The sequence below is a fragment of the Trachymyrmex septentrionalis genome, unplaced genomic scaffold, assembly GCF_001594115.1.
Source record: "Trachymyrmex septentrionalis isolate Tsep2-gDNA-1 unplaced genomic scaffold, Tsep1.0 scaffold62, whole genome shotgun sequence".
Classification (NCBI taxonomy): domain Eukaryota; kingdom Metazoa; phylum Arthropoda; class Insecta; order Hymenoptera; family Formicidae; genus Trachymyrmex; species Trachymyrmex septentrionalis.
This window is the reverse complement of record NW_017305800.1, coordinates 432,321-442,055: the sequence shown is the minus strand read 5'-3', so window position 1 is coordinate 442,055 and position 9,735 is coordinate 432,321. Positions and strand designations below refer to the sequence as shown.

General features: G+C 31.9%; 2 protein-coding genes across 2 annotated transcripts in view; both read left to right on the top strand.

Annotated features, from left to right (window-relative positions):
- The first annotated feature begins 3,561 nt into the window (after nt 1–3,561).
- Nucleotides 3,562–6,573, top strand: LOC108752715 (zinc finger protein 426). Its single transcript, XM_018493747.1, has 3 exons — nt 3,562–3,810; nt 4,505–4,766; nt 5,693–6,573. The coding sequence occupies exons 1-3, from the start codon at nt 3,562–3,564 to the stop codon at nt 6,571–6,573; spliced, it is 1,392 nt and encodes a 463-aa protein (XP_018349249.1).
- A 1,917-nt stretch (nt 6,574–8,490) lies between these two features.
- The window catches only part of LOC108752791 (ATP synthase subunit delta, mitochondrial), a 1,366-nt gene continuing 121 nt past the window's right edge, over nt 8,491–9,735 (top strand). Inside the window, exons 1-4 of the mRNA XM_018493881.1 lie at nt 8,491–8,595; nt 8,804–8,935; nt 9,256–9,453; nt 9,536–9,727. Coding sequence (XP_018349383.1) covers nt 8,813–8,935; nt 9,256–9,453; nt 9,536–9,703 — 489 coding nt within the window. The 5' untranslated portion in view covers nt 8,491–8,595; nt 8,804–8,812 and the 3' untranslated portion in view covers nt 9,704–9,727. The remainder of the gene's footprint in view (nt 8,596–8,803; nt 8,936–9,255; nt 9,454–9,535; nt 9,728–9,735) is intronic.

Here is a 9,735-nt window from a genome sequence, read left to right as displayed (position 1 = left end):
TCTCTCTCTCTCTCTCTCTCTCTCTCTCTCTCTCTCTCTAAAATATAATAAAAAAATGTTCTGTGTATAAAATTTTGTCTAAGAATTAGGTATACAGAATTAGATATACTTATTTAATTATCATTAATATACAATTATAGTAATTGTATAATAAGTCATGATTGTAATAATTGTTCCAGCATATTCGTAGCAAAATATAATATAAATTCAATATAAATTCAATATAAATAAAGTGAAAATATTAAATTAAATTTAAAAAATACTATAGAAGACAATTCTTAATAATCTTTAAATAACTATTTGTCCGGCTAAATTCGCTAAACTAGTCAGCCTAGCTAGCACGATTCGCAGCGAATATTAATAATACATAAGCCACAGTCTCGTTGGAAGCAGCATTAGACTTTTGACACTTGCAGAACCGAGACGAATCATCTTTATGACCACCTCCCGCAAAGGATCATAACTCAGAATGCAGTAAAGGGACACAGAACAATAAGATTGGTTCCGTCTCCCCGTGGCAAAAGATTCCAAGTGCACGCACATCTCCCATTAGCGACACTGCGTTTACGTACTTTCATGCAAATGTATGCAAAATGTATTTATCGATAACAACGATATAATATAGAAAGTTCATAATATTAATACATCATTATATCAATTTGCTATATTTCATTGATCACAAAATAATATAATTTTCTTTTTTAAATCTTGATATTTATTCGCGAAAGAAATATACGTATCGCTGAGTACTGTTCAAGATTTCATATCGACATAATAATTATAACAATAATAATATAATTCAAGGAATCTGTATATTGCATGATATTAATAATGTTATTTATTATTACTTTAATATTAAAAATTAAATTTAATATATTAAATTTAATAAAAATTTAATATTAAAAATACATCATCTTAAAAAAATATTATATATTCATAATTGATTACTTCCTAAAATTAATTCCGTTTCTCTTTATCACAAGCTTTTCTATGTTTAATATATTAAAAGGAATATCATAGTTAGAGCTGAACAGTATGTATTGCGTTCTTTGACGTATATAAGGCCAAAATGCACTTGCAGTCTCCTCGTGTATCGTCACACCGGGTGCTTGGTGCACGGCTTGGTGCGCGAATACAAGATCGCGGAGGGGTGTTTCCGCGTAGGCTTATTTTGAACATCCCACCCATAAGGGTGCAGCGATAATACGTAGATGATAATCGCGATATTAATATCGCATTGGGAAGCGCACACATGCGTGCAAGGGGCCCATTGGTCACGGCGGAACACTTGCTCGCTTGCTGGCTCCGCGGTTGTCTGAATTGCACCCTGATTTTAGAAAGAGACGATCAGAGGGAACGACCCTCTACTGTAGTGCGAAGCGACAAACGAAATTTATCAGGAAACTGCGAGAAAGGTAAGTAGATAAATAATATTATCTTCTATATAATAATTTGTTTAAGAAATGATTGCAAGTTATAATTAATTTGCTGAACTATTATAATTAATTATTAAACTATTTTATACTTAAGTTAATTTATTACATCGATAACAAAAAGATTCTGACAGAGATAAATATAATAAATATCATAGTTAAACTATTCAATAATGAATACTTCTTATGTAATCAAATTTCGTACTCTATATTTTCCTAATTAGCTACACCTTTACTAGTAAGGTATGTGGACACAAATCTTTCATACTTCTGTTTTCTACTCACGAATCGTGCAGAGGAAACACTTGCCGTGTACATTTTAGGGCGCGATAGAATGGTGAAACACTCGTGCTCGAGTTTCCAGCGATCAGGGAGGGGTTGGTACAGGGAATGGTGCGGCTTGTGAACACTCGTGTCATTCCCTGTTCCGACATCATACACACGGATGAATCACGTCATTCATGAAAGAGGTACGCAGCCTGAAGGAACCATGCCCCTTTTCTGGTTTCGAATCAGACTAGTAAGGTATGTGGAGCTTCGAAAGCACGTATCTTAAGAATTCACGAGCGATTATTAAATTAAATTTAAAGTCGAGCGATTCATAAAGTGAATAACTAGATACAAAATCAAATATATATATATATATATATATATATATACAGGGTTGGCCATATTCGACGGAAAGATGTTTTTTTTTAAAAATGGCTTTTACAATGAAACGCAAAAAATGTGTTTTTTCCCCATGATTAACAAAAAAACATCTTTCCGTCGAATATGGCCAACCCTATATATATATATATATGTGTATATAAAATTAGTTTTTATTCATTTTTTAAATAAAAAATTAATGACATGCAAAATTTACTGCTTTGGGATTTGTAGCAATATTCAATTGTGCATATTCACTTAATCACATGAGTGATTAATCTTATCTCTAAAACGATAAATACATCGTGTCCGGCGAAAGCGTTTTATGATCATCTATAGCGTACAAAAAAAAAGGGAAGAAAGAGGGAGAGAGAGACATGAATTAGCAAGATAGCACCGACTACTAGGTGCATCAAGATCAACGGACGATTAGACAAATCCGAACGATATCGCGCCTACGCGATCAACGGCTCGGACCACCGAGAAGAATAAGCCACTTAATTTCCTAATCAACCGTTGATTCAGATGCACCTTTCGGTCGATCCCTCGCATTGGTAGTATGGAGACGCGTAGTGGCCGCAGCTGAGCCAAACAATGTCTTTTCACATGAGGCTTTTATAGCCCTATTGAGTACTGAAGGTCCGCTTTTACCCTGCCGATCTGTGAATTGCACTCTTCGTTGCGTCTTCATCAATATCGCGACACTATACTTTGCAATAATATGATAAAAATCAAAACATTGGTTATTAGTTACAATTACATTAATACAAGAATACCTTGCAGTATACAAGAATATCTTGATGCAATGCAATTTACATTTAAATTAATTTTATTAATAAATAAACATATATATATATATATTTCAATTTTAATTATTGTTTCTTTATTGACAATGTACAAGACCTGTAGTACCACGTGATAAGAAAGTAGAAAATCCCTTGCAGCAAGCAGAAAATCCCCAAAAAATGAACCTACAACCAGTTAGCTCCTCCCATTTCATAGTTCCACCAACATGATTCGCAAGCTATCGAAGGGCTTGTCTACTGCCGGCCCTAAATACAATTACGCGTCTACTTATACAGAGAAGGATAGAGGGGAGAACACACGAGGCCAAACCACTGACCAAAATCAGGCACCACCTCCAGTACAGATTTAAAGCATGCATGAAATGTGCTTCTAGTTAGTTGATATCTTAACTTCATATCATGCGGACCATTAACGTACAACAATTCAAGGTGCGCCTTGAAAAAAGTTGGTATTGTGACAATAAACATATGCGGATGTTTGCAAAACTGTGTGAAATGTTATAGTGTAATTTCATTAAATATTTTTAATATAATCAGAAAAAATTCTGATGCATTTCTCGAAGTTTAAAGAAGACTGATCAAAGAACTTAGAGTTTGTGAAAAGAATTTTAAGGTGAAGTAGTGTTTCTTAAAATAATTGTTCTACACAAACTTTTAACAGAAACGTGCAAGTGATGTATCCTATAGTATCGGAATATGAGACGATAACTAAAAGAAGTGGAGAACCGGAAAAAAATTTATCTCAAAAATATCAAATACAAAATCACTTAGCGCAAGAATATGTTAATCCCATGATCGGAAGACCAAATTTCTTTATGAGCAGACCACTCGTTCGAGCTGCTGGACTTCTTAAAGGAAACTCCACGACGGAAATAATCCCTGTCAGTACATTGTCTGAAGGAAATACATCAATCATTCAACATGTATGTAATAAACATTCTATTTTATTTAGAACTAAATTTATGTTTTGAAAGTCTTGTTTTAACAAAATATTTTCGCGTTCAACATTCGTAATGAGAGTAATTTTAGTGCGTACGTTAACCCTCTAGGAACAGCATCGCCTTGTAATTAAAAAGTTTTTCTTATTAATTTTGTTTAAAAATGACTTGTTAAATAAAGAATCGATCAATATGTTTATTCTTTTTAGCTAAAGTTCTTGCGCGGTTCATCTTTCTTCCTTTTCTCTTCACGTTGGAGAAAAAAAAAAGATAAACTGTGCAAAATGTTCAGCTAAAAAGAACAGGCCTTATATTTATATTATCGATATGTATCGATTGATATGTACACGATCTGACTTTCTAAAGCAAGCAGAAGCATTATATACGCGGACTGTGTTTCAAAATTTACTACTAGTATTGAAAATCTATAGTTTACGTTACGTGCAATGTAGATTTTCAGTATATTTGGCAGTAAATTTTGAAACACCACCTCAGTGTTTAATGCTATACATTTCTATCTTCAGATTCTTAAGTATAATTAATTTGCACAGATCCCAAATTTATCTCGAATTTAATTTTAAAGTGAACGTTATAAACTCGTTCCTAGACAGTTAAAGTAGAATCTCTCATAAGATTTCAATTTTAAAACTGAGAATCTATTAAATATTAATGTTTCTAGAGTGTCATTGAAATTATTGATGTTGGCGGTCGTCTTCACTGTCTCAATGAATCTATAAGTCCATCTTGCTGGTTGAAAATCATCACCTTGGCGACAGATTTTCAAAACTACAATGTTCTGCTAATGATTAGCAATGACGGACTCGTATTAAAAGCAATAAAAGATATAGCAATAGGAGAACCGTTATTAATGTGGTTTGAAGATTGTATTTTGACTATGTTGAACATTCCATTTTTAACACCGGTCAATTGCAATATTCAAGGTAGGAGAAAAATTTCTCTAAGCTAATTTAATTTTTTCGTGTGATACATCATCAGTAACTTATTAGTTTTAATCTTTCGTTAATTTTCTACTTAAACATTATCCTTAATAATTTATAACTATTAATTTTTTATCATTAATAATTCCTAGTTACAAGTTTATTATCTGGAGACATTGGTAGTATCACGGTGTTAAGCTATGCGCAGTGACATTGCCGCAGCTATTTTATTTACGCGAGCCGACGAGTTATGAGATCATGTTTACAAAAATAAAATTTAGAAGTATACAAGTATTACAGTTTACTAGAGATATTTTAATTAAGTATTATCCATTACTACCTACATGGAAAAATTAAACTATAGATTAATTTATAAAAAAAATTTACAAGATATACGATCTAATTTATAAGAATCTATGTATGTATAATATGTACATTAAATTTATATATAGTATCAAATTTAACCTAAATTAAGTTACCATATAGCTATATATAAATTAAACTTTTATTAAACAAGATTAAATACTAACTGATATTTCTAATTAATGCAAATTTAATTACAATGCAGTAGATTTTTTGTTGACTGTTATTTAAAAAATCTAATTATTTCATCATTATTATTTTAAGTTAAGAAACAAAATTGATTAGAAAATTGATTAAGAAATTGCTTAGGAAATGAAAAAATAAAAATGCTATTAACAAAAATTTTTTTAGTTGATCATATAAACAGTCTAGCATAGTTGACGTACGTTAGTAATGGCATTTCCTTCATTTTAACTTATTACTATTATATCTCACTATTAATTGTCAAGATTATAATCAAGTTACAACATATGAAAGTAGTGCAAAATAAGATATGTTTTATATAAAAATTAAATAAGCTGATTAATAAAATATTTATTAATAGACGGTTATTTGAATAATTACAGGTCAAGTTTACACGTGCCATAATTGCAACAGTTGCTTTGATCATCCAAATCCTCTGAAGCTACATTTGGCATTGGATTGCAATCGAATGGACAATAGTTACATTTGGATGCTTCTGGCGAATAAGATCATTAATTCGCCGAGAATGGATTTATCCTTCAGCCAGTATCCAAGAACGAGTTTCACATTTGAATTAAAACCCTTGCCTGTTTCTAGACCGACTGATATTCCAACGTATCCAGTGGAAACAATTGACACTACCATTCGCTCGTTAAGAAATGATTCGCCATCCTCATCGAATCAATTATCATCCATATCCTCAAATGGTCCCTCACCAATACCCCCATATTCCTCAGTAAAATCTCCCACAATAGACGTTTTACCGAGCTCATCGACCTACGAATCACCCATCGAACACATAACAGAGAGAAATCATTATTTGACTTTGAGGCCCTATGAAGCTCTGATGCATCGAGATATCTACAGAAATAGTTTCATGTCCTATATGCGTCCCAGTATACAAACAGAATCCAAGAAGAATCCCGCGGAAGTAGAGACAATCGCCAGCGACATGGGCAAGTGCGGTGCCGGATACAGATGTATATTTTGTAATAAAATATACTCACGAAAATATGGATTGCGAATCCACATTAGGACACACACAGGTTACAAACCTCTAAAATGTGATTTTTGCCACCACAAATTCGGAGATCCCAGTAATCTCAACAAACATGTAAGATTGCACGCAACAGGAGAGAGTCGTTATAAATGCAATATGTGCGATAAAGTCTTGGTCAGAAGGAGAGACTTGGAGAGACACATAAATTCCTGGCACTCGCAAAATGCTAATGTTTCCAATGCTGAGATCAATGACAAAGATTAGAAAAAAGCCAGGATTACAAAACAATGAATTTCATAGTGCCTCTTTAATGAGTATTGTGGTTTCTAGTCATTTTGGAATTAAATATATGATCTGATTATTTTGTTTTTAACACACAATAGAACATTTTTCCATTCAAAATTTTTAGTGTCGTATACGTGGACAAATGGATATCGAACTCAGATCCTTCGCTTAGCAGACAACTGCTCCAATTATTTAGCGACCTTATGCCCACAATCTTTGATGGGTGATTTAGGCTTTATCAACGATGCTAAAAGAATGTCATTGTCTGTGATAAATAGATTATTTAGAAAAAAAAACCGATAATCGTAAACAATGACATTTTTCCCTAATTCTGAACCAATTATAAATATTAAGATGTTAAATAGAAGGATATGTTATTTTGAAACTAATTTAAGAAATAATATCGTTCCTCGCTATTTCTTAACAATTTCATAGTAACTATTAAACTTTCAACATTAAAAATTTCCCAGTTATAAATAATGTAAATTTAATAAATTATAAATATATTTTTATAGCTTAAATCAAATTATAAATAACCTATTTGTGAATATAGCTTTATACGCATGTTAAACCGATTTCTCTAGTACAAATTTCAATAAAAATTAGTTTATGTATTTTATTGTAAAATTGTTGTTGTTAAAAATAAAAACTTATGTACATCATAAACTTTTAAATGTTTTAAATATATTTTCTTGTATCATTTTATGTTTATATTTAATAATAATTCTTAATTATAATTTATAAGAGCGAGAAACTATAAAGTTCATGAGTAAATCAATTGCACAAGAATCAATGGAATATTTTTCTCAACACTTTTGATGTTACATGCTGATTTTTTCGTAAGTAATCTAAATTGAAATTCGAATATAATCAAAGTGATTTTTATAACATAGCTATTATATTGCATTTGGAAACTTTTGCTGAAGTATTTAAAAATTATTTAGATACAAATATGAAAATAATTTGTTGAACTATCAAAATAATTACGTAGAATTCAAGATGATTGCTAAAATGTTGTACAATATTGTACAACATTTGAAATTATGCTTGAGCGGTCTACATTATTTTCAAATTTATCTAATTACATTTTTAGATACTCTAGCAAATTATTTTTTCCGTGTTCACATTCTTATCGATAAAATATAATGATCACAGCTATAATAGAAAATCGCGAATATTGTTAATTAAGATCGTATATTTCGATAAATTCATATAAGTAATCACTTTATGAAAATTTTATTATCCAACGATACTATGTGATCGCATGAAGTTCACTTGACAAAACTGTCATATTACTGCAATATAGTGTATAATGTGTATCTAATGGATTCTTCGTCAGAGTTTCTATCATTTTGTGTCAAAGACTAAGAAAAAATTAACAAATCCGTCACTGATATACATAATTAGCTTTCGCGTATACATCGTCTAATAATAAAAAAAAAATTCACTCACCAGTCGCTGGCATTATATGTAGGCACTCGAATCTTCGGCGGATGGACTGAAAAAAGAAAGAGATAAAAAGGGTAAGTTTTATAAATTATGAAAAGCCTACAAAAGTACTAATTTTAAATAATTAGAAACATCAAAAAAGACCTTCTTCGATCAATCGTCAAAATCCTTCGTTTACGATATCAAATATATCGCTTCGACTCTGATCTTATATACAACTTTTGCACAAACTCCACTCAGCCCACTCTAAAAAGATCTGTTCTTTTTAGCTGAATTTCTTGCATAATTCGTCTTTTCTCATTTTCTTTGCAATTTCGAGAGAAAAAGAAGAAAGGTAAACTGTGCAAGAACTTTAGTTAAAAGAAACAAACTTTAAGTGCAGCAAGTGCAGTGAATTTCCGAAGCGATGTCAACGACATCTGTGATACAAATTCTAAATCTCGTCGTTTCATTACGCGCGGTCGACCGGGTTGCAGGAATCATCTGCGATCTCACTGTACGTTTATACTGATATTCGCAGAATCTTAAAACGCGGATACAGACAATTACAAGGTGAGCATTAAGATTATTGTGCAATCAAAAAATGTAAGGCCTCGGATGATAATTTGAGTTCACTCGCACTCAACTATCATCCAGACACAAATGCTAAAAATTAGGTTATCCTGGTATCCTGTATCTATGATGTAACAGCCTCGTCAATGTCACTATGTTAAAAGAAATGTATTTCTTTCTTTAAAAAAAAAAAATCAATCCTTTCTAGTGTGCCGAAATGTCTAATCTCGCTCGTACATTGCGTCCTTTCTTGAGATGCGTTCGTAGTCAGAGTCATCAAAGAACCTATGCAAACGCTGCAGCTGATCAAATGAAATTTACGTTTGCTGGTGCTAATCAGGTATGATGGAATGAAAATTGTACAAAGTGATAAAGAATAAGAGTAATTTTCAGCAAGAGATAGTGAATGCTTTTCATTTTATGACACAAATGTCATTCTATCTTTGTCACTTTCTGAATGTCAAGAAAGATAGAATGACGCTTGTGTCAACTTGTGTCATCAAATAGAAAACACTCATATGTAACACAGCGAATCACTTCATTTTTAATATTAACAAACAATAAGGATGTATTCATTGTATAAAACTATGTCTCTTACTAGAAAACAACCATAGTCATAATTATGCAACAATTAATATGGCACTCTTTCATGGTCACCAGGTGTTCTATGATCAAGCTGTAATTCGGCAAGTCGATGTACCCTCCTTCTCAGGTTCCTTTGGTATTCTACCAAAGCACGTGCCTACATTAGCAGTTTTGAAGCCTGGTGTAGTTACAGTTTACGAAGAGGATGGCTCGTCCAAGAAAATTTTTGTTTCTTCTGGTACAGTCACCATTAATGAAGATAACAGTGTACAGGTATATATAAAAATGTGTTCAATATATTCAATGTAATAAGTTTCTTCATTGAATTCTACAACAACTTTTCGTTCTTCTATAGATTCTAGCAGAAGAAGCCCATCCAGTAGAACACCTTGATAATGCAGCAGCAAGAGATATTCTTAATAAAGCTCAACAACAACTTTCTTCAGCAACATCGGACGTAGATAAAGCTGAAGCGGGTATTGCAGTTGAAGTTGCAGAAGCACTTGTGCATGCTACACAATAAATGTTATAAGAATGTGAAATTACACACACACA

Bases quoted from the DNA above. Each gene is read 5' to 3' on its own strand.
- LOC108752715 (XM_018493747.1), top strand. From the start codon at position 3,562: ATGTATCCTATAGTATCGGAATATGAGACGATAACTAAAAGAAGTGGA. The intron at 3,811-4,504 runs GTATGTAATAAA...TAATGTTTCTAG, and splicing joins ATACATCAATCATTCAACAT to AGTGTCATTGAAATTATTGA. The intron at 4,767-5,692 runs GTAGGAGAAAAA...GAATAATTACAG, and splicing joins GGTCAATTGCAATATTCAAG to GTCAAGTTTACACGTGCCAT.